Below are 24785 nucleotides of genomic sequence, written 5' to 3' on the forward strand. Positions count from 1 at the left end.
TGTATTTTCTATAAAGTGCAAATTTATTAGCTTTTAGTAGCTTAGCTTTAGCAGTCATTTTGAGTTGTTCAAGACAAGCAGACCTCATAGAGTTAACAAGCAGCCAGACATGTAATTCCTTATGTATTTAATTGTTACAGGGAAGGCAACTGCAGCTGCCAGGCAGTGATATGCTGTGTATAAATGACTGGAAAATTAAAGCATTAACACTTTTAGTTACCATCAACTGAGTGCAGCCATCTGTGGAAAGAGCTTTTTGGATTACATATGTGTCTGAACACCTGCTTGTTCTTGTTGTGTAAGTGTCTGCCTCTCGTCATCTCTTGGGTTCTCAGTTCAGTTCCACCCGAGGTGCCTAAGAAATGACACCTCTGCACGTCAGCTCCTCCTTTGATTCAGATGAAAGTCAGCCTGGCCTAACATGCCGTTAAGTTGTGGCACAGACTGAACAACGTGAAGGAATGCAGTCATTTTGAAATGGTTTCCCAATTTTGTAGTTAGAGTCAATAAATCATGGCGAAGGGGAGGTGATGAGCACATAGCAAAGCATTTACCCAAGTGGCTGGTTGGTTGGTGGGTCATGGTGGGTTGGGTCTGTTGGAAACGCACACTAAAGGAAGGGAGCCGTGGTCAAATAATTTGTACGGCAAAGAACCTTTCGACGTCCAAACATCTGTCTTCGGGTCGTAACACTCGAAGCAGTCTGAGTCCTCGATGACATCGTGGCCGTTGAGGATGCGTCCACCGGTGACATAGAGTTTATTGTTGATCACTGTGGCGCTGTGATGCATCCGTCGCTCCTTTAGGTTCTCACACTTGACGAATTTGTTGACTTTGGTGTCATAGGCGATCAATCGCCTGGTGTATCCTGGAAATTTAGATTGTGATTGAGCTAAATTTGAAGAATAAGTCTGGTGATATTTGACATTTTTCTTATTCTCACCAAAACCAAGAAGGAATTGACAAGTATTATCTGTTCCTCCAGCCAAATTTAGCTTTCCCTCTGTGCCATAGAGCTCCATTGTTGTCCGAAAACTATTAAAACATATCACTGAGCCTCACTGTTGCACTGGGAGACATAAACATTCATTGCAATGAACGCTGTAGTTTATTTTGAGTCGCTCCCACATGCTGCTATGTTGTGCTGCTAGAAATACTCAGTACAGCACCAAACGTGCATTAATCTGCAGCTGAAAATAGACCCAAACAAACGCACTGTTTCCTCCTGTTTGAGTAACATTTGCTTAAAACTACAGTGCCCAGCTGTTTTATGAAATTACTTAGCCTTTTCAGAAAAATAAACTATATATTTATGAGTTGTTTCTTTTTTAAAGATTTACATCTTCAATAGGAAACAATGGGCTTTGGGCTGAAAGCCACATATAGAGTGGGGAAGTTGGAAAGTATTATCCAGCCTTATCCTTAATAACGTCCTACATGATTTAACAATCAGTTAAAATGCAGTAAACACGTTAACGACTACATATGTAATGTACAATTATGTAACAGCTGGGGAAAACAACTTATTTGGCCACCATGTTTTGAGCTCACCTCCTATAATGTAGATCTTGTCTTCAATGACAGCAGCAGGAGCACAAACGTTTTTCACCGTCCTTGTCTCCAACCTCGTCCACAAGTTGCGAGAGATGTGATACACCTGTTGAAACACCACAGACATCAGCAGACAGCCAACCTGTTTACTGCAGCATCAAAGACTGTAGTTGGCTGCCTGCTTGTGTGACATCCTAGTGTGTCTGAAGACCTTTGCTTTTAATTTTCTATCTGCAGATAACGACAATGAATTCTCTTTAAGCAACAATATTGGAATTGGACTTCAGTGTTGATTCAAAACTGCTAAAATGAGAATTATTCTATACCTGAATCAGCCGGACTGGATTCTGCATGGCATCCTCCCCTCCAAAAACGTAGATCCTCTGATCGCTGGCGGCGACAGCTGGATGCAGCACTGCTGTGGGCATTGGTGCCATGGCCTCCCATTGATTAAACATACTGTTATATCTCTCTACTGACTGAGAAATTCTCTTGTCTACCCCAATACCTCCTAACACGAAAATAAAGTGCAGATAGGACACACTTTGGTGGGCATATCGTGGCTCCAACATGGGCTCAGCAGTCCGCCACTGGTTGGTCTTTAGGGAGAGTGTGTAAACTGTGGCGCTAACTGAGCTGTCACCTGATGTCATGCAGAGGCTGAGTCCGCCAAGCACATAGAGGATGCTATGAATACACACATACGCAGCTTTATAGAGGCGCAGAGGGAGCTTGGCCAACCACTGCCAACGATGAGTCCTTTCATCATAGAGTAGAGCCTCTCGTGAGGTCTGTTCATTGTTTTTGCGCCCTCCGACCACCACCAGTGTTTCTCTGCAGGTGTAACGCCGTGGTGTGGTCCAAAGCGGCTTGAGCTCTCGGCTACACTTGGTGCTGACTGTAAGCATGAGGCGGCGGACTGACTCGATTATCTCAGTACAGAGGGTGGAGGACTGCACCAGTGGGTCATTGGCAATAAACTGGAAGAGGTAAGTTGGATGGATGTAGCGTAGACGGACTTTCTTGAAGAGATCATGGATTGCACCGCGTCGTGAGAACGGGTCGTGGTGGATCCATGCCAGAAGGGTCTCAAAGACTTGCTCCTCCTCAGCACAAAGTCGGTCGTCTTCTAGGTAACACATGAGCTCAGGGAGAGACAACTCACAGAAGTCCTCTGTAGCAGCTACATCAGAGAAACACCTCACAGCCATCTCCTTTGCTCTCTCCCTCAAACTCTCACAGTGAAGGATCTCAGAGAGTCGTATCATGCTCAGACAGTTTTCTGGACTCAGCTGCTCCTGCAGGAACATGGAACATGCCTCAAAGAGACCTCCATAGTGAAGCATTGACGCTGCCTGCATGAGGGGGAGCACAATCTCCATGGTGATTGTGATGCAGCCTGTGTAGACATACTCCACGATGCCACTGAGGACATTTGAAGAGATTCCCTTCAGATTCACTCGGGCCTGACTGCTCTCCAGAAAGTTGCTGCAGAACATGGCGCGGAAGTATGGGCTGCTGGACACAAGGACGTTCCTGTGACAGGGAATCTCCTGGTGCTCCGTGCAGAGCAGGACGTCGGTCAGGATACGCTCCTGCCGGAGGATGTTGAGCTGGGCAAGTAGGTGGGTGGGAAGCTCTGAGTCTTTCAAAGAGAAGACTTCCCGTGGTCTGCAGGCCATTCTCTGGAAAGAGAAAAGAGATTCTCCATGATCATAGTGTTGTATTTCTATTGTCCACTGGAAAGACATGGTTAACAAAAACATTGTTACTGATGACATTACACTGACATTAACCCTCTCTATTAAAATATGGTGATAACCACATGTTGCGAAATTAGACTTGGATGTGCATGATCACCTAAAGTGGAGGCATATTGTTGAAGTTGAGCTACCGTAGATCTACCGTTAAAGGAATAGTTTTACATTTTAGGAAATATGGTTTATTAACTTTCTTGCAGAGAGAGTGGAAGATCCAGACCACTCTCACATCTGCATGTTAAATATGAGGATACAGCCAGGAGAGAGTTAGCTTAGCTTAGCATATAGAGTGAAAACAGGGGGGAAACCGCTAGCCTGGCTCTGTCCAATGCTAATAAAGCAGCATACCTGCACTTGTAAAGCTCACTAAATGACACATAATCTCATCAGTACAAAAACAAGTGTAAGAATAACAGGTTGTGGTTTTCAGGAAGGTCTGCGCTGGACTTTCTCTTGGTTGGGCAAAGTGACTTTCTGGAGTCTCACCATGAGTTTGCCTGGTAAACAGAGACTCTAGGAGGTCACCGTGTATTTCCTAACATATCAAACTGTTCCTTTAAGGTCCAAAGTTAGATACTGATGCCTCTACACAAGTAATCTAATAATCAACCAATAACCCACCAAATGGCAAATCTACCAAAACGCTACCTTGCTTATAAAACTGGAGTGACACACCCTAAGTTTCTGCTGCATCACACATTTTCAAGGCAAAAGCTGGCGTTTCATCCATACAGGTATGATTAGCTATTTTAAACTGTGTATAACTTGACTGCATGCATAACAGAAATGGATTAATTTAATCTGTAAGCTTTCAGAAAAATGTATCTCTACAACAGCATGCACTGTGGAATTCTTGATAGTACAGGCTGCCACAGTTTCACTTTGTCTTTCTTTCATTTGACATTTTATGTAAATTTCACCTTTGCCTTCAGACTTATAACAGTCTGATAACAACTGATAACAAGCCCTTTCATTTATTATCCCACTCTCAAACTCTTAAAACTCCAGCGGAGCAGCTGTTCTGACCATTACTGACTCACAGATTTCTATTTTTACCCCCTTCTAAATTATCTTGATGCATCCATGTAGCATTAGGCCTCATCTCACTTATCAAGCTGCCAATCACTGCTAACATTAACAGAACTGTGTCAACAGAACAGACCATCTGTGTTTGTCTCTCCATCCCCCTGAATTTCTCTCTTTGGACCTCTCTCTCCCTCATTATCTTTGTTGCTATTTTCTATATGTTCTGTTTTTCCTTCACTATATTCCTCCTCTCTGATAGTCTCAGTCTGTCTCTTCCTGGCTGTAGGGTTTGTGATGATCCTGCTGTTTAAAGAGCGGGAAATTCATCGGACTATCAGCAACATTAAGTCTTCTAATCACCCCCGCAACAGCTACTGATTTACTCCCCACCTACGTGGCCCAGCCTGTCTGATATATTTGGACCTCTGATCCTTATTGTATATTATGAAATGCCTGTGAGTGACATTTCATGACTAACGGTTTTCCCTCAGGTCTTAAACAAGACCTACTGGTGGAGACCAGGAGCTCCTTATGATAAATTGCATCAGTAATTAAAACTGGAGTCACACTCATGTATAACGATATTCAGTCATTTGGGATACTTTTTAGTTAGTCATCAGCAAGTGGCTTTGCATGCTTATTTGCGCCACATTACATGTAGAGAGATACATTTTAACTCGTAATACTGTAACCTAATGCCAAAGCTGATTTATAAATATTTATCTACACAAGATTGTAAATGTGGCACAGCTGGATTGTATTAGTAGGGTCTGATTTCCTTAAACTTGAAACAGAGCATTTTGGATCAAAATTAATTAGAAGATGATACAGAAGCAGGCTGTTGCTGAGAAAACTGAACAATGTTGCTGTTAGACAATAAAAGTAGTAGGACTGAAGCATTATTATTCATCCAATGTGTGTTAAACTGATGAGCTTGAGAGAAATGTCTGACTGATGAACCTGTTGCCAGTTCATCAACAACATCTGTGACCGAGTGAAACCTTACCTCCTGCCCTCAGAAAATCAATAATATCCAAAATATCTGGTCGATCTGTTCAGAAACAAATATCACTTCCAGTGAAAAGAGAACCAAAACATTTTCCAGAGAGAAAGAGGGAAGCGTGGTCAGGGAGAGAAAAAAGGAGCATGACACACAGAAACAACGAGGCTCTCCAGTTAGGCACTGTGGAGCTCGCCATGAGGCCACTGTGTACATTCCTGCAGCTAAGAATAGTATCCCGGGCCACTGTGACTCAAGCCAGGCCTCTCATGTGACACAGAGCTGTTTGGTACCCAGTTGCCAGCTTAACAGCCCTGCTAGAGTCCAGTAGAGAGAGTGTTTACAATAGCCAGGGGAGGGAGAGTCATCACACGGACATGACTCAGCCATTGAGCCCACCCAGGCTAGTGTTTAATCAAAGTGTCCCCGAGATACTAACCCTTGTCCATCTTCCTGTGCTGTTAAAGTCCTCCTCCTCCTGTTGTATAACCCAGGATGAAGGTAAATATAGTGCAGCGCTGATGGGCTAGCTTGATCAGAAGAAACAGCTGTAAGAATTGGACTGAAGATGACTACTGTTACTACTCACCTGTTCCAGATGTCAGTTAACTTGTAGCAATGTCTGTGTCACATGTCATATAGCATCTAATACCCTTAATCAAGGATTTAGTGGAGATTTACAGTACATATTGCGGTCACAGTGGCAATTTTGGCTTAATGAAATCTAGTTGGATAATCCATAGATTTTAGGGATAATTTAGGGATAATTGTTACAATACTTGTCAGGGTGGGTCTGCTCAGGCAATTGGGATTGTACCCAAATGTGGACAGAATAGGCAGACTGGAACAATTTAATTTATTAAAGCATAAACTTAGCTTACTGGCCAGCAGACAGGCAGACCGAGGTGCTATGTTGCAAACCGGTGCAAAACGTTTTAAGATTGAACTCGTCCCAGGTGTGGCAGTCAGGTGATGGAAAAGGACGGAAAGTTTGAGGGCATCTGGTGGAGAGCTAGGTCTGGGGAACCAGAGGAAGGGACAGGGCAGCGCAGAGGGCCGGGGATGAAACAGTGTGAAAAGAGGGACTGAGGAGCAAACTGTGACAATAATACTCCATTCAAAAATACTACCCCATTAAAATGGAATACTACATTGTAAAAACCTCTTTCGCTGACATAGAGTTATATTCGTTTTTATTTTATTTTCTTATCTAATGAAATGTATGAAATTAATTGTCCTTATGTACTTTATTTATAGCTTTGGCAATATTGTTGCTATACATTCATGCCAATAAAGCTAATTTGAATTTGAATTTGAAATTTATTCCCAAACTGGGGTTCGGAACCCATTAAGGGGTCCCCAAGATAAGTGGTTTTGCCAGTTCAACACTTTTGGTGTGAAGTAGTAGCTGGAGGAATTGTTCAGTTTGCATTAGCAGTAACTTAATACAACACTGATAAGGTGTTAGTGAACAGTAAACAGTGAGGCTGATATCAGCAAAATAAAATGACGAACAGTAATGTGGGATAACCTTCATCGTTTCCTGTGAATTCCTTGTGCATATTTGAATCCATGGTGGGGATGGCGGACTCCGCCACTAGCAATAAAAAACACCATAGAGAGTAATAACAGAATGTGAACACAATAAACGGCTATTGTTTTTAAATATTCACAATAGATAGTATCAGAAACTTGATTTGATTTCATGAAAATCTAAAAGATTACAACTCTTCAGTTCATGAAAAATGTCTGCCAGCGCAGTGAGAATACTACTTGTTTTCAGTGTAAATCAATATGTTTCAAGTTTTCTAAAATTAAGTTTAATTTGTCTTTGTTGTAGAGCATCAACATGCCCTCGTCCTTTTTGTTTCTTTTATAATTAAAACCTGCTTCCACTATAAAGTGGAGTTTTCTAAATTATAGACACAAATGTTTTCTGTTAAAACTGAATCAGGACAGAATTATTTGAAGTCACTGATGGGCAAGATTAAAAGAGAAATTAAATATATTCTCCTTTTATGTCATGACCTCATGTGTCCACATAGTTTCCAGAGAGAGATGTGGTTCTGAGGTATTTAAGTCTCCTTTTCCTCACAGTTGGTATCTGTAAGTTGTCTCACAAGGGGGCCTTATCTTATCTTCAGCCCCTGTCCTAATCCTTGCAGCTCCCGTGGCAGTGAGATGAAATGTTGTCATGTTTGTTTAGCAGTACATGACAAGGTACTGGAGTTACACCTGGACAGATTGAATGACATAGCTGCAAGAAGGTGAGCTGTCAGCAAGTCAGACGTCATGACATGTGAGCACATGCAGCTTTGGTGGACTTTGTCACATAGTGAAAGACTAGACTCTGTTACCATTAACCAAGTGACAGCTTCATGCTCATAGGTCATGGTGTACACTACCTCCTTCAGGGGTGAAGGTGAAAATCAAAAAACCCCCCACTTTTTTAAATAATTCATGTTGAGGTGCAAGATGAAGATTAGAATTTTCCACTTTCACTTTATCTTACCGGCTTAAAACCACTTTCTTGATCCAGTGGTATTCCCACTGCAGAAAAATAATGATGGCTTTGGGGAATTTTATTTAAATCCACTGACAGAGCTCAGTACATGAAAGTGTTCAGCGGTACATCTTGATTTTGCACTATTTTTAAAATATGATTTATTGTAAGCAATTTGAAATGGCAAACGAAAATTAAAACACATTTCTGTCTTGAAGAAATTTTAATAGTATATGTCGGCTTTTGATATTGTGTAACAAAAATTACTCAAATTCTGCAATAACATTTCTTCAAAGGTATATATTTCCATATAGAGCTATAGTTTTATTGCTAACATATGGATTAATGATGGTAAGAATACATGATAAATATGGTATTAGTTAGGAGCATGATCAGGCACCATTCTCATTACCTATTTAATGTTATTCTAAAGTGGCAGACAACCCCACTGTGTTTTACAGCAACTTAGCAGCATTTATCTGAGAGCTCCTCAGCCTTGGGACCAGTACACCGAGTGGAGTTAACTGATATGAAATCAGGATGTCAAGACTGATATATTCTGTATGTTTTTATACTTTTGTACACTTAATTTATTTCTTGAGGCTTTTATATTTGAATGATATCTTGTCAGTGAAGAAATTAAAGATAAATCGGCTCTTGAACTTACCACAAATGTTTGAATCATAATTTCCATATTAGTTTTTACATTAATGGGAAATGCCAACGGGCTCAAAAACAGAATACAAGTATGCCATATTCTTGCATACCAATGGAAAATGCATGACTAAGCTAAACAACGTAAATGACAATGGCCTTACGGTGCGTTCTCGTTTGTTGTCTTAAAGAGTGTTCAAAATCCAGTTTTTGGACCTCAATCATTTGTACACATTAGGTAGTGCAGGAGAAATGGGGTGGGAGAGGGGGTTAAATTGATCCTATAGATTTAGAATAGAAATGAATAGAATAGAAAGCCTTTATTGTCATTGTAGAAAAATATATGATGAAATTAAGAATGCTACTCCTTATCAGTGCAAACAACAGAAAACAAACAGTTAAAACAAACAACAAAGTGCATGGTGCTTTACTGCACGAAAATGTACAAGGATATTACACTGGAATGTAATAAATAAGTTAAAATAATTTAAAAGAAGGTGCTCTGCTGGGTTTGTGTTTATCTTAACAATGCTCAGCAGAACTGTTCAAGTGTTCTAAGAGTTTGTGGCATTTAGAGTTCTGATGGCCCAGGAGAAGAAACTGTTCTTAAGTCTGTTTGTCCGACTCTTGATGCTCGCTTGATGGGAGGGATTGTTATTTTCTCCGCTGAGACCCGGGAGGTGGAGATGTCTTCCAGGGAGGGCAGAGGGCAACCGATGATTATTTTGAGAGGTTTTGACGACCCTCTGTAGAGATCTCCTGTCTGTCTGCCATTTACCTCTTCAGGAATGAATGGGCTTAATGCTGAGAGCCACAGAAAGCTGTAATCAGAAAGTCCTGAGAGATGGACACATTGTTGGCTTATAGTCTAGGTTTGTTGATAATAAGATAATATAGTAGGCCTATAATAAAAATATAGAATCAGACCTGTCCTGTTGTAGGGGCCCAGCAGCTCGTTTTGGCTCTGGGGCCCTCCAGCAGGTGAATCTGCCCATGATCTCATCACCACCCGACACCTCGCCCAGGAGCCTATGAATACCCGTGTTTGTTTTATGTATGAATGTTTTAAAGTGAAACACTATTTTACATGACATTGATCCGGTGTGTCACCCATCGCTACTGATTTGTCCCCTCGCTCGCGCTCGCGAAGCTCCATTCACAGCCACAGCGCACGCCTTGACAGGAAGTGACGAATGTAGCCACGAGCGTGACGAACGGCTTGTTCGAAAATACAACAAGGAAGTGGCCGTTTATTGTAAAGGAAAATAATCACCGGATAAAACGTCAACTCCAAATCGGGGGTCGCCTCTCTCGGTTGCTGGGTGTCGGGGGGGGTAAAGTCACCGTGGACTTTCCCGAGAGCCCGTTTCTCACCGTCTCGAGGGATTCTGCTTTTAGCCAGCTAGCTAGCTTGCGATGAACACGGACGTGGAATTTCACATCAGGCAGAATTACCCATGGAACAAGCTCCCAGCTAATGTCAAACAGGTATTGTGTTTTAACGTGTCCACAGGACAGGGGGGACACCGCCGTGTCCTGCGGGTGTACCCGTCAATGTCACCGCGGTGCTGTGTCGTTCAGGCAGCTGTCACAGGGGCGCAGGGCTCGCTAACCTCCTCTGCAGAGGATTGTGCTTTCAACCGGGGCCATAACTGATCATCATTACCGTTACAGCCACTGAAGCCTCCTCTAACTTCACTGGCATCACATGATTGTTTGATATGTGGCGTCACATGATGTTAGCGCGTGGATGTCACCTGCAGAGTTTGCATTTACACCTTTTGTGCACAATGTGGGGGGAAAAAAAGACTTGCAATGTCGAAATATATGTTCGGATGTGTCGCTAGTAATTGTCTGCATAAATCCCTCCTCCTGAATATACGTTGTGCCATTACGCCAACATGTCGCATGTTGAGGCCAGTGGATGTAGATACAGTAGTTTTGTGCTGCTGTTTGAGCTGCCTGCATCCCTGTGCATCCTCTCCAAAACTGGGTTACAAACCAGAAGAAGTGGGCAAATGCCCCCAATCCTCCAGGCTTATTTTGTGTCAACTGGTTTGTGCCATTGACAATTTTAGGGATGCACAAAGTCTCCAATTTTTTCTCTCCTGAGACTGATCAGGTGTCAGTGTTGTTTTCCCTCAAATTTAAAATCTGTATTTCTCACTGCATGGATACAAGAGGCCAGAGATGAAGTGGCACTATAAACTGAGTCTGTGGCCTGCTGTGACTGAATGAATGTACAGTGACTGACTGTTATGGTGACACTGACAAAGAAACTGAATTTAAGGCGCATGCATCACATCATGGCCGATACGGGATCCATTGAATAAGGTCACTGTTGTAGAAACCGATCCGGTTTATTTGATCTGTGCATCCTTAGAAATTCCTTTGGAAGTATGGACTTCTAAAGCACAATATCAAGTGACACTAAGAGCCCTAAAGGATAATTTTGGTATTTTTAAACCTGGGCCCTATTTTAATATATTTTGGTTGAAATGACTGGTAGGCACAAAGCATTTTGGAATCCATGCAGTAGAAACAGATGACTTGATGGTCTTTGGGACAGTTCTTGCTCTGAAATCTCTCTAGAGGTCAGTTGACGACGGTGGAAACATGAGTCAGAGTTTGTTGGGTTGGGGTAACCTTAGGAAATAAAGTCTTGTTTGCAGCTTCTCTACGTACACGACAAACTCCTTTCCCTCGTTTCCACTGTCGTCCTCCTGCACAACTGGCCTTGCACGAGATTTCAGAGCGAGAATAGTCCTTGAGCGAGACTCTGTTTCTTGTTAAAAACAAAGGGTGTGACCAGGAGTCACTCATAGCGATCCTTTCTCTGATGTTGTTAGACACCTGGGATAACAGTCTGAGCCTGTCAGTGGCAAAAAGAAACACTTTATGTGGACGTAATTTTGACACCTCGAATACGTTGCAGCTTCTGCAGCCGATTCGGGGCTGCCGGCTGAAGCCATCTCCTGCATGGATTGAAAATACCAAAATTATCTGTGTTTATACACATTGCTCAGAAAGTGGGAGGAATGTGGGGTTAAAAGGGGCCAAGTAGCTAATTTCACTAGGTTAACCCAGCCATGGTCCTCATGTGTGCTTTGTTGTTACCTCTTTAGGGTTTGGGGAACTCTCAGCGTGAGTATGAGAAGCATGTGCTGCTGTACAGCATCCGCAACCAGCTGCGATTCCGCAATAACCTAGGTGAGCAAGTTAGTTCCTCACACCAAACATACACTCCTTGTACTGTAGGACACGTCACGATTATGTGTGAGATTAAAAGACAAAGAGTAAACAAGTCCTATTGCAAGACCTTCGAGATTCTGGACTGGCCAAATGTACGTACAGATTCCAGTTTATCAAGTATATTTAGCTAAAATGAATGCTTTACATGCTAATACAACAGCTGCGCAATAACTCCTACCGTCAAGTTGGAAGGATAAAGCTAGGTGTACCTAACAACTGGCAGCTTAGTGTATATTGTAAGGTCACCTTGCAGCATAATATATCACAGGTACATTCCTGGAATCACAGTAATACTTTATTCTCCTCTTGGTACATTTGTTTGTGTATGAACAGGTAAAGCAGATTGAGTGATATCGACAATGTTTAAGCACATTTGTCTTCAATTACCAAGAAAGTGATAGTAAATTCAGATAAGTAATATGTTATATAACGTGCAATAGTCTCTAAGTAGTTGTGTAATAATATACGATTTATGTCATCAATTGTATTACTTCCCTCGTGACCTTCTGGAGCTTGTTTAGAATCAATACTCCTTTTTCAACCTGGATTGATCTGGTATAGATTGTATACTGCTTGGACACTCACCCCTGGCTGTGACATGACTGCTGTGTGTTATTTTTTTATTTTTTATTTTTTATGAGCAGTGCGCCATGTGAGGAAGGATGAGCGCAAGTATTATGAGGAGCTCCTGAAGTACAGCCGGGACCACCTGATGCTGTACCCCTACCACCTGTCTGACATCATGGTCAAAGGGCTGCGAGTCACTCCTTTCTCATATTACATAGGAATCATGGAGGTAAGCAACTTCTGCTGCATTGCAGAACAAATATAGGGAAGATGGGTGTGTGATGTGGCACGGCTAAGCTTCAGCCACTTTTGTGTTATCATAATCTCAGTAAGTAGCTTCTCACACACCTGAACATTTATCTTTGTGTACACACAGTATGGGAAGACTGGCTGATTCAGTAGCATTGCTTTCTTTTGAAACCCAAAACAAAAACGCGCTGATTTCACATTTTCATCTGCGCTTTCGGAACAATGAGCTGGGTAAACTCAAAAGGCACATAGCATGAATTCTTATTGTGAAGCAGCAAAGATTCTCTAATTGGTTTGGAAACATCCAGTCTCTCTTAATTTAAATTTAAATGTCTTCAATTTTGGCATCCCTGGATACCACTGCAGAAATGGCTGTTTCAGACAAAACAGGGAATCCAAGAACCCCTTATAATAAGGATCATGACTCCCTGCTGTCATGTGTTATGTGTTCTTTGTTACTTGGATAATTAAAACATACCATATTATATGGTACACCTGAATAGATCTACTAAAAGGTATCTCTTTCTGCAGCTGCACAATTATTGTATAGTCACTCGATATAGAGGAGACACCTGTGTGTGTATATATGTGACTAGCAAGAGTGAAGCATGCACTTGAAATTACACTTCATTTGCATGTAAAAATATGTTGTAACATGGCATACATCACCTTGCTAGAGTGTATTCAATTATAAGATACGACATTCAGTTAGTCTATTAGATATTGTGCAGTAATGTATTTTCTATGTTTATAAACTCGGCGTCTGTCAGGCACTAGGTGTCAGTGTCTAGTGAAGCGTCATGTCGAGCCAGCTCAGGGAGACAAATCCTAACATTGGTCCTGATCCCAGGACCAACACACCCAGAAAAAAATCTCTGCTGTTTGTTCTGCGGTCACTTTGGCCTTGGTCTGCATGACGGCTCACTGATAAAGCTCAGTGCTGTGTTTGAAGCTGGCACAGCCCGGTTCACAGAGACCAGCTGGTTTCTCCTTGACGTCTGACATTCCCAATCAGATTACAAAGACTGAGCCCATGTGTTCACACGGCTGACAGTGCTGCTTTTGAAAAGTGATCCATACCATATATAATAGTTATGATGTTTTAATGAAAGTAATTTAGTTACTTGCCTCTGTTGTGTTGCACTTGAAGCTGATTACAGATGTATTTAGTGTGTCATTTCTTTGCATAATGCCTTCAGATGTATTTCCATCAATTCACGCCCCTGTGTGTTTACACAGAGTGTGTGTGCAGATGCTGGTCGCTGCAGTCGTTTGTTCCACATTCAGCATACTTTCCATTTAATCAGAACAGATATGACAAATAGGCCCAGTGTTCTTTCTTATGACTTATAAACATGATTAAAGAAGAACCATTTAGTTTTCCGCTCATACTTAAAAAGGCTTTAGCGACTTTCCTCCTGCATGCTCAACTAAACTTGACTGAGCTTTAATTGCCGAAGGCTATGTCATATTCTGATAATCCGTCTTAAGCACTTAATGAAAATGGGGAGTAGAAATTAGCACGGCCGCCCAGAACTGCTAATCCTGTTATCAATCAGAGGCGGGCGGGGGACATAGAAAGGGGGAGAGGAAAAATGAGTTTAATTCTTCTTTTCCCTGTCTCCTTTCTCCTTTCTTTTTTTGCACCTCCAGGATATTATGAACAGTGAGAAGAGTTACGACTCCTTACCCAACTTCACTGCTGCTGACTGTGAGTTTCCTTTTTTCTCAGTTTCCCTCTTCTCCCCACACCTTTAAAATGACTACTGGAGTTCTGTGTACCTCCCACTCCTGCTTTCTCTGTGTCTGTGGTCTCGCTCTATTTATTTATTTTTATATCTTTCCCAGTTCTTGTTTTTAAAGGGCTGGTGTTTGAGGTGGTAGAACAGTCACAGTGAAAAGATGCGAAGTTTTCAGGAAGCTCAGGGGTTTGAATGCGAGTCGTGGGGTCATTGCAGGGACACTTTTAACTTTAAACTGAAAGTTTTCAAGGGATATCTGATACTGCTGTATTTTTCAGTGCATCAGTTCTTCAGCATGGGTCCTTACAACCTATTGATTATTTAAATGACATAAAAATTAATTGGCAACTATTTTGATAAATAGTTTTTAATTGTGGTTTAAACATTTATTGGTTCAAGCATCCGGTTGTTATAATTCTCTGCTGTTCTGTGTTTTTATCATTATAAAATTTATATCTTTGGGTTGGTCGGACAAAACCAAGTCATTTCAAGATGACATTTTATAGATTAAACAATTCATTGGGAAAGAAGTGGCAGATTAATGTCGCTTATTTATGCCTTATCTTTTTTCCCTGCTTTTGTAAAACTGCTTTTCTTACACCAAGTGACATTTGCGACTTTGGCTTGACTTCAGAGTAAATCTAAATCTAAACTGGCAACTTTTGGTGTAGCATATGTCTGTTGTTTATACTTTTCTTGACAGATGCATTCATTTTTTCCAAATGTTGTTGATATGCTTCTGTGTTGTGGTTTTTAAATACTGGCGGTATACTTTTTCTTAGAAAGCCCACTACTACTTCTCTTGAATAACAAAGGGTTTATAGTAGAAATGTCTTTTCCAAACCCATTGACTAGCATTACTAATAAACATGAAAATGTTCTTTGTATTTCTGTAACCAAACCAGAGCACTGTCGATGTGTTTTGGACTGACTGATATAAATCCCCTTTCACGGTGAATAAAAATTGCTTCTCAAAAAACAAAACGCGTGTTATGTGGTCAAGATTGCGGCAACACTGAAAATCAAGTGTACTGTCTTTCGTAGCATTCTTCCACTTTCTGCTGTCGAGTGAAACGGGCTTTGGCAGTGACCTGTGAGTGACTTGAGTCCTGACAGTACAGGACCTGTCACGCTGTGGAGACAGAAGGCTCCCAGCAGGCCGCCGTGCTCGCAGAGCCCTCTGTTCTCTAATCTATCTGGAGGAGCTTTGGAAGTGTGTCATGCAGAAGTGGGTGGATGGAGAGGCAGTGAGAGTGTGTGCGAGAGAGGTTTACGTGGGCGGATGTTTGTGTGTTGTGTCTGTATCTTGGTGAAACAGCTTGATAAGCGTGTAGGATTCTGCTGTGTTAGGAGGCCAAAACGCAAACATTCCTTACTGGTCCCTCCTTGCATTGGCAGCCGTCCCAGCACATTTTGCCCTGCCCTTTCTAGGCCTGCATCATAGATGGGATTTGGAGACAAGATATGCATACCTTTCCACTATACAGGCCAGAAAACCTTTGCCATATGACCCATATTTTCTGCACAGAGTGTTAATTTAATTACAGATAAAATGCATGTACACGCTCACTCTTGTTATTTTCAGAGAACCCTCTGTGTATGTTGGTAGATGGATTCGTAGTGCTTTCGTGTGTGTGACAGGGAATTGTCTCAGAGAAGGTGTGGGGGTTTTTGTGTGGACATACTCCCTGAGCAGAGTTTGGATGAGTCACACTCTTTAAAAAAAGCTCTCCGGTATGAAGCTGAAATATCCAGAAAAACTATACTAATTCTCAAACTTTGCTTCTTGCTGTAATTGGCCCTCATTTTTCTTGTAAAGCTAGAGACACTTCTGCAGCTGTAACGTTACCGCAGACAGATTTATTTGCTCCTGTTTCTGTGCAGCGATTACAAGTTCATGGCCAGTTACTGAGGCATGATTGAGTTTTACTGATTTACTCATTTTTTCATCACCCTGCAGGTCTGCGGCTGCTCGGCATCGGGAGAAACCAGTACATCGATTTGATGAACCAGTGCAGGTCTTCTAAAGTAAGACATGTTTCTAATATAGCCTTTTTAAATTATCACTTTTAGAAGAAACCTTCATATGTTAAACTGATTGATTTGTTCATGTTAGCACATATGGGGCCTGATTTACTAAAGGTTTGCGTGAGTAAATCGTGGCAAACTTGATATCACCAGCAAATTGGCACGTAAGCTGATCTACTAACGGTGTGTACGCAGAATGACGTCTTTCAAAAGTGCAAGATAGCTCCTGTTGTTCCTTTAGTACTTTTGCCTTAATGAATATGCAATTTGGGGCATAACATCCAAATACATTTATTTACTACATGTGATCTACCAAGCCTAAACGCAATTTCACGTGAGTGCAACAGCCTCTGTATTTAATACGTTTGAGAGGAGTGCAAACCGCCAAAGTGTTGCGCAGAGATGGCTTCTGTTATTGTTGCCAGAAGGAGACACAGCCGTAATGAAAGAAAATGTCGAGAAAATAACATTAGATAATATTATTCTATGTCCAATGTAGCCTATTGAAATACAATTTTTATTTATTCAATGAACTATATGAAAAGATTTTTTTTTTGTATTTTCATTTAGCTTTGGCAATACTGTTGTATTAACATTCATACCAATAAAGCAAATTTCGTTTCGACCTGACTTCTTTTCTCCGTAAGAGGGAAGAATTTAGAAAGTTGCGTGGCGCTGCGGAGAGCCCCCAGCTGCAGTAGTGCATAGATCATGTGTAAAATTCATCCAGCCAGAGGGAACGATCACCAACTGTTCAAAGCGCGCCTGATTGTAGGTATCGAAGAGGAAATGGGGCGTTGGGGCGGACAGGGACAGGAGATTGCGGAGTGACCGGCACGGTGCGGACGGTCTGTGACTGTTCCCTCTGGCTGGATTAAGCACGATCTGCTGGCATTTCCTCGCGTCTGGATAATTGCAGCATACTGTATCCGTTTCTACTGGGGTTTCCTAAAGCAGTTTTTCCAGGTGTGCTGTCCCAAGTACTTAGTGCAATCTCAGGCAGGATTGGCAGGTACGATTTCCACATAATCGGGACGCACTGAATGAACCAAGGTTTTTACGCAGTGGCTGCTTTCCCTCCCGACTCTCCATGGCAGAAACCATTAAAACACGCAAAACCCTCATTTAAATACTCCCACCTCCACTGTGTTTTCTCCTGTTGTCATCACCGCAATAATTCTTAGTAAATCACCCATAACAGGTACTAAAATTGCACGTGCAATATTTTAGAATGCACATGCAATTTAGCACTCTTTATTCGGGATGTTATTAAATCGGGCCCTTAATGTAAAATGCGTACGTGAATACTGAATATTTAATCCAGCTGGGCCAACAACAAACTGCATAGCAATGTTCAATATGCAGACACATTTTCACAAATGTTAACTATTACAGCCATAAAATGTTGCACACGCAAACTAAAACACCTTTAACAATAAAATCTGCATGTTTTTCCACCATTCTCTTCAAAATAACAATATCGGTTCTTAACAGCCATCTTGATTAGATTTCAGTCACTCCACCTCACCTTCTTCCTTCGTTTGTCTCCTCTGTCAGAAATTCTTCCGCAGGAAGTCAGCGCGGGACCTGCTACCGTCCAAACCAGTGGAAATCTCTGTGGAGCCGTGGTGGGTGGCGCAGACTGGCTACATCACAGAGGATGATATCAGGGTGAGATAAGTTTTCCATGTTTTAATTTAATGTGAAAATAGGCGTGTGTTCAGATATTTACATTTAAAGGGATAGTAAGTGATTCTGCAGAAAGATTGTTGATATTTGAACTGCCAAACAAATAGCCCGTCCCTTCATTGCTCCCTCAGAAGCTCCGCCCCCAAAATTAATGGACGCACATTGCCAAGGTGACCAGTATCTCTGCTGAAATATGGCATGGTTTTTAGCAGTACTGTAGAAATTGTGATGACAAGCATGTCAATATTTAAATATGTGTTGAATCACAAAACTAAACCATGAAGTCTAGTTTATGAATTGGAAGGATAGCCGTTAGTTTATTTAATATATTTTTAATTTTTCTTTTCCTAAAGAAAGAACACACGCAACAACAACTATAACAACAAGAACTATAACAACAGAGAGAAAACAAATAAACAAAACTAAACAAAAACAACCCTAAAGAAGCAAAAAGGGGGGTACAGTGCATTTATTTGATTAGGATTACTGCTAGTAACTTCAACAGCAACGAATAGTAAACAAACATCATCAAATCAATGACATGCAAAACAAACACAGCAAAACATAAGGGAGTAAGAAACTAACGAGAGTTATTTGAAATTGTTTTCACAAATAAATAGTGACAACACGTTTGTATCAGATGCAAAATGAACAAGGTACGTAACATCTCCGGTAATTAAGCTAGCTACCTAGTATAGCATTTTGTATTATGAATCAACCCAAATAATCCCACTGTTCTAGCAACACTATTTTTAGGTCTTTGCAAAGGGTTTGATAGCCACAAACGTTTTACTGACAAATATCATCATATAATGTTAGAGCAGACAAACACACAGAAAGTTATTGCTACGCAAAGCTAACAGAGCTTACCAGTGGGGATCAGCCATCACAAACATAACAGGAAATGGACAAGACTGACCTTATCGTTTGGGTGAAACAGCAAAGCTGATGTTACTCACCTGTCAAGCAGAAATGGAGCAACCTCCACGTCGGTTTTCATGAAACGCCTCATTGTTGTTAACACAGGTCTTCCCCTTGCCAGATAACTTATTTCACAATTTGTGCTCTTCAGACCTTTTCCACTTTGGCAGCCATTTCTCCATCGGTACAGTGCATAGACTGCAGCCATGAATCCAGCATGTTCAAATGTACTGTTGTTTAGAACTTTCTCTCTCCCACTGCTCCTGTGCACAAGCGCTACCGCCACCTGTTGTTGATTGGCTGGAACAATGTTGTGGGGAACTTCCTTTGTGTTCCATTAACAGACCCAGGGCTGTGTAGGAAGACCAGATTTTTTTGAAAGTGCACACAAAACTGAGGAAAAACTAAACCATGAGGAAATATTCTCTAAATTTAACAAAGCGTATTGGATTACAGTAACTTACTATCCCTTTAAATAGTTTGGAATGGATAATAAACTTATATGGTGGGAGGAGAGAGGACAACAGGAAAGCTGTTGTAAAAAAGTGTTTACGCCTTTTCAGATTTATTGAAGTTAAGGTATTTAATTAAATTTCTTATACATAGAAAATCCAGTTGGTTCTTTTAATCTTCCTTCCCTTTTTTGTACATTACATGTATCAGTGATCTACACAATAAGTGAGAGAATGAGGTGTGTTGGTGAGATTTTTACCCTGAGCTTTCATTGAAATTCATACACGTTACCCACAAACTTACAATTGTTCATCCCATGAGCCCCTGGATTGCATGTGGAGATCTCACCTGACTAAAAATAAATACCTGCCAAGTTCCCAATAGTTCTTCTGCCTTCCATACGAAAAACAGTGTGGGAATGCACACAGGTATAATATGGAAATGTATTCCTCCTCCCAAAGACTGCTCCAACACTGGAGATGATTTTTGGCATCCATGGAAACAAACCCACGTGTACAGGTAGGTATGCTCTAATGCTGCGTGTTTGTTGTGTATAATTACAGATCTGCTCTCCAGCAGAGAAGAAAGCCATTGATAAGATGATAGATTCTGGTCCTCAGCTGGCTGGATCGATGGAGTACAATGTGGTCTTAAGTGAGTATCTCGTACACGTTATGTTCCCATTTACACCAACTGTATCTGCATATATCACAGTTGACGACAAAGATGAAGGTTACACCTTGTTTTCTAATTATCCTAAAAATAAAACTATAATTACTTTTATACTGTATGTCTATTTAACAAGAACTGCCTAATTTTACAAAATATTATTTTTTCTTATTTGTTTACTTCCTGAAAACTTGCTTAAAAGCATGATTCTGTGTTTATACTTTTGATTGTAATGACACAACAAAACAACCTCAGTTTTCAGCCTCACTCTGTTCAAAAGAAAAGATAAATTCCTTCAAATTTATATCAGTTGTATTAAACCACTTGTATTAACTCTATGGTTAAATTTAAGCCAAAGATAGTAGAGGTGTCATGTATGTAAACTGAGGTGGATGGAACATTTCAAACACCTCTGCTAAATAAAATGCCTTTAGCTTCACATCCATAAGGGGCAGCTGTGGTACATGTACCTCTCTAAAGCTTTACTGTTTCTCAGAAAACAAATGGTGATATGATTTTGATATAAAATACAAGAACATTTTGAAATAAGTGTGAATGTGGAGGTTGATACTAATGTTGCAGAAGGTCTTTCATCAGTGTGTGGTTGTGGATTTCAAAGATGATGCACAGGGATTGAGCTTGTGTCCATGCAGTTTAAATGTTAATTAACACTGTCTGACAGTGATGAACCTCTGCTACTAGAGTTGAATGGGAACAAATAACTTTAAATACAGGAGACGCAGGGCAATTTGAAGTACAAGTAGCAGTTTAATTGAGATTTTATTGACTCTTGTATGTCTAATTTTTCTAAATTTTAGACAGAAAAAGTTCAATAACAGAACTCTTTTGTTTTGTTGTTCTCCGAAAGTGGTAACAATGATATTAATGGATATTATGCCAGAGTATTATAAAATGTTTGTTTTTTTACTCCAGGCCTGTACAACCGGGGCTACATCTACTTGGATGTTCCCATATCTGATGACAGCTGCATCTCAGGTGTGTGTGTGTGTGTGTGTGTGTGTGTGTGTGTGTGTGTGTGTCCTGCCCTATCCTCCCCTGAGTACACTGTAGGTACCTGAATAACAACTGTTGGAAAATAAGCAAGCATTATAGGTAATGGACTTGCACTGATCTGAAACAGTGCCTAATAGCGTCATTACAGATACACATTGTATTTAAAAAGAAGGTAGTGAAATTCAACTATTCAATTGAAAAATACATAAATAAAATTCTGATTTCGTCACTGTTTGTGCCTTTCAGTGCCCCCGCTGGAAGGCTTTGTCATGAACCGCGTCCAGGGCGATTACTTTGAAACGCTTCTCTACAAAATCTTTGTGTCCATTGATGAGCAGACAAACGTTGCAGAGGTAGGTTTCACAAATACGTGTTATTGTACTCACCTGCTGCGCTCGTTGAATGTAACATGACTGTATGTGTTTATCGATCAACTTTTCAACCGAGTCCTGTTTCTCTCGCTATCTCCTCATCCTGCCTCCCCCCCCGTGCCTTTCAGTTGGCGAACGTGTTGGAGATCGACTTGGGCTTAGTGAAGGTGGGTATCCACTTGCTGCAGAGTGTGTGAGTCTCATTGTAATGTATAGACTAAAGTAGTGTTTTTCAAAAGACGAAGGAAATAACGGTAGTTTTGGTGAATATGGCCCAAAATTGACACTGACAAAATGGGGAAGAAATTTTCTCAGGTTCCACTGTGGTTTAAAGAGATTTTGAGACATGCTTTTTGCCTCTCTCTATGCTTGAAGGCACACAGTAAGTTTACAATCACATCTGAGAGATTAAAACCATTCCATGTTCTTTTGAATTTTCTTTCCAGAAGTATGCTGTTATTTAATTTAGGTGTTGGCAGTTTATTTTATAAATCTATATTATAAAATGTTTTTGTTGTTGTAGGCATTTCCAATGAAACATTGTGCAAATAGGTGATAGAGGAGCAGGGATATTATGTAGCAGGTAGATATTTCTGCACAATCTGTCAGTTTCATTCTGGGTACACACTCACACAGACCTGAGAGGTAGATTGTGAGACACGCACACGCACACGCATACATACATTGTTTCAGATAAGATCCATCATGCACCATCACACTACCAGAGGGCTGAGCAGCACCATTCCAGTTGAATTGGTGCTCGAGTGTGACCCACTTTCCCCCCAGTTTCCCATTCACTTGCTATCAGACGTGGAGCCAAACTCCCTCTCAGTGTTATGACCTACCGTATGAAGAGCCAAACTCCCCAGTCCCTCTGTCTCATCTCATTCTTGCCATTGAAAAGCAGCACTTAAGAGAAGTGGTTGAAGTTGGTGGTTGCAGCTATTCACCAGGAGAAACCCTGCAACTTCAGAGATGATTGAGATCTCTGAGAGGTCTCCTTCGTGCAGAACTTTTCCCATCATGACTTGAGTTTCATAACTTTCTCGTGGTTAATGACTACGTCGTGGCCTGAATCACTTGGAGGGGAAAAAAAGCCCTCTTCTTTTGATATTATAAGAGGGTGGCTAAAAGTTAACCTCAGCTTGCCCTTCTGTGTCATTAAGGTGTAGAAAGCTATCAAACCCACCATACTTGACTGAAGTGGCCTGTTCAGTCTGAATAAAAAACTTAATGGCAAGGCAAGTTGACGACTGCATAATTTAAGGAAATAATGAAAAAGCCAGCCCACAGTTTAGTGGAAAGTACACAATGTAACCTTTTAAAAAAAAAAAAAAAAAATTAATTATTTTAAGTCCGTTTGAGCCACCAGACATCGAGTAATGACTTTTTATTGTAGATCCTGTTGGCGATAGCATCTCCTAAAAGAGTATTCGTGTAGTTTTTAGGCTCTTTTTAGACCCTCAGAAGTCAACGTTGATGTCAGTATAAAATTACCATGTGATACAGAAGGGAAGTCCATCAAAGTGGTAATTTTTTGACTAAACATGCATCTGTCCTTCACAGTAGATAGTACTGAAATGGTCTTTCTTACAAAAATACTTTAAACACAACAACATCATACTTGACTAAACGTAGACAGTGTAGTGTTAGTTAGTTGCACTGTAGCTGATTTGACTTTCTTTAGGAGAAAACGGTCTGTGAAGAAAAACGGTAAGAGGTTCTGGCACTTTATTTTGCCACTCACCCTTTGGAGTCTGCAGTCATTCAGGAAGAAATGTGACATTAAAAGGAAAGCTAAAACTACCATTTTTTCCTCCAGTGACAGTCTCAAGACATTTTACCAGGAGTAAGTGGTGTAATCCACTTTCTGCCCTCTCTTTTTTCATTCCCTTATCATTGCTTTTCCCCATCCTCCTAAAGTATACCTCACCTCAATTCTGAAGTCCAGGAGGGTTGATGATATAACAGTAAAAGATTATCAGACTAATAATGTCAGAAATGGATCAAACATCTTTTGACTGTGTTTTCATTTTGTTTTATCAGAATGCAGTTTCCATGTACTGCCGCCTTGGCTTCGCTGTAAAGAAAGGTCCGGTGTTCAGCTCAGACCAGCTCCACCCCACCTGGAAGAACGCCCCGTCTGTCAACAGACTTAAGTATGTGCTGGGTGCACATGCAGCCGATATTAACCGTCCATCACTTCTTATATAATAAATAGTAAAATTGTAATGGCAGTGGTGCTGTGTGTTGAGCCGTGTTCGTACTATTAACTTGGATTATTGAAAATTTTATAGATTTTTTTTTTGTAGGAAACGTTTACATTGTGGTATGTTATACTGCCATGTGAGAAGAAAATTATAGTAAATCCTATACGTACTCCATCGGGTTGTCTAAATTTTGAAATATTTAAATAAACTCCCCTTTGGAACTTATAAAAGCACTTTACTTGGTTTATTATGGTGACTATGCTCTTTCTTCCAGTCACTATGGCTTTGTCCTCTGTGTTAGGGGCACCATGGACCCTCAGAAGATGCTGCTGTCCTGGGAGCAGGGCAGTCCTGTCATGGAGGGAGGCTCCTCAGCCACCGACACCGACACCACCAGTCTGGAAGACCAAGGTCTGTCTAGCCACGTGCACATAAATACACACACTCACAAAACCCTGCACTGTATGCAAAAAAAATAAACACACAGGTATGCACACAAAGCCATTTGCACAAAGTGTTGAAGCAGCAGTGCTAATTAATCCCTTAGAAAGCTCTGTCATGCTTCTGAAAGTCATTCTCACATTAATAGGCGTTTGTCTAACATGGTCTCATTTTTGGTCTAATTTTAACCTTGTTATGCATGTTAAGTAACTGCCAGGTTGCTCAGATTGATCCAAATTAGATATTGTCAAAGTGGCTGTTCATCAACCACAATTTCCCTGGAAGTAATCAATTAAAATTATCTATTTGAGAAAGTGACATTGTTTGGTTTGGTTCTTGTAAACACATTTCATTTTCTGAAAATCACAAACTCATATCCTCAATTTAAGAATGATACAGCCATGCAGTTTTGAGTTATTTCTCTTGTTGTATGTCTTTTTTCCCCTCTGTGTCTCTGTAGCAGACACTACCAGCGTAAGCAGCTTGAGCATCCCAACCGCACCCACAAAGAGGATTGCCTTCCTCTTTGACTCCACCCTTACAGCCTTCCTCATGATGGGAAACCTGTCACCGGTTAGTGACTGGATGTGAACATGAGAAAGCCCCCCCCCCCCAACACTCACACTCACTCACTCTCTCTCTCTCTCTCTCTCACACACACACACACACACACACAGGTTCTCAG

At 41.0% G+C, this 24785-nt stretch overlaps 2 protein-coding genes across 3 annotated transcripts in view; one reads left to right on the top strand and one right to left on the bottom strand.

The window, feature by feature from the left end:
- Positions 1-18075, bottom strand: klhl38a (kelch-like family member 38a). Its single transcript, XM_046058325.1, has 4 exons — positions 17861-18075; positions 1878-3236; positions 1552-1657; positions 1-868 (listed from the first exon to the last, which is right to left on the bottom strand). Exons 2-4 carry the CDS (start codon positions 3231-3233, stop codon positions 579-581), a joined length of 1752 nt encoding a protein of 583 aa, XP_045914281.1. The 5' UTR covers positions 3234-3236; positions 17861-18075; the 3' UTR covers positions 1-578.
- Positions 9678-24785, top strand: part of fam91a1 (family with sequence similarity 91 member A1) — a 26503-nt gene continuing 11395 nt past the window's right edge. Inside the window, exons 1-13 of one of the 2 annotated variants that reach the window (XM_046058323.1) lie at positions 9678-9982; positions 11620-11704; positions 12391-12542; positions 14216-14273; positions 16265-16332; positions 17890-18003; positions 19959-20049; positions 20998-21060; positions 21325-21431; positions 21578-21616; positions 23496-23608; positions 23961-24070; positions 24564-24673. In XM_046058323.1, coding sequence (XP_045914279.1) covers positions 9911-9982; positions 11620-11704; positions 12391-12542; positions 14216-14273; positions 16265-16332; positions 17890-18003; positions 19959-20049; positions 20998-21060; positions 21325-21431; positions 21578-21616; positions 23496-23608; positions 23961-24070; positions 24564-24673 — 1182 coding nt within the window. In that variant the 5' untranslated portion in view covers positions 9678-9910. Of the gene's footprint in view, positions 9983-11619; positions 11705-12390; positions 12543-14215; positions 14274-16264; positions 16333-17889; positions 18004-19958; positions 20050-20997; positions 21061-21324; positions 21432-21577; positions 21617-23495; positions 23609-23960; positions 24071-24560; positions 24674-24785 lie in introns of both variants that reach the window. The other variant, XM_046058322.1, reaches the window with a different exon arrangement.

This window comes from Micropterus dolomieu, linkage group LG09 (genome assembly GCF_021292245.1).
Source record: "Micropterus dolomieu isolate WLL.071019.BEF.003 ecotype Adirondacks linkage group LG09, ASM2129224v1, whole genome shotgun sequence".
Lineage (NCBI taxonomy): Eukaryota > Metazoa > Chordata > Actinopteri > Centrarchiformes > Centrarchidae > Micropterus > Micropterus dolomieu.

Coding starts and splice junctions, on each gene's coding strand:
- klhl38a (XM_046058325.1), bottom strand. CDS start 3,233: ATGGCCTGCAGACCACGGGAAGTCTTCTCTTTGAAAGACTCAGAGCTT. Junction 1,658..1,877: donor ATCCAGTCCGGCTGATTCAG/GTATAGAATAAT, acceptor GTGTTTCAACAG/GTGTATCACATCTCTCGCAA. Junction 869..1,551: donor CAAGATCTACATTATAGGAG/GTGAGCTCAAAA, acceptor CTAAATTTCCAG/GATACACCAGGCGATTGATC.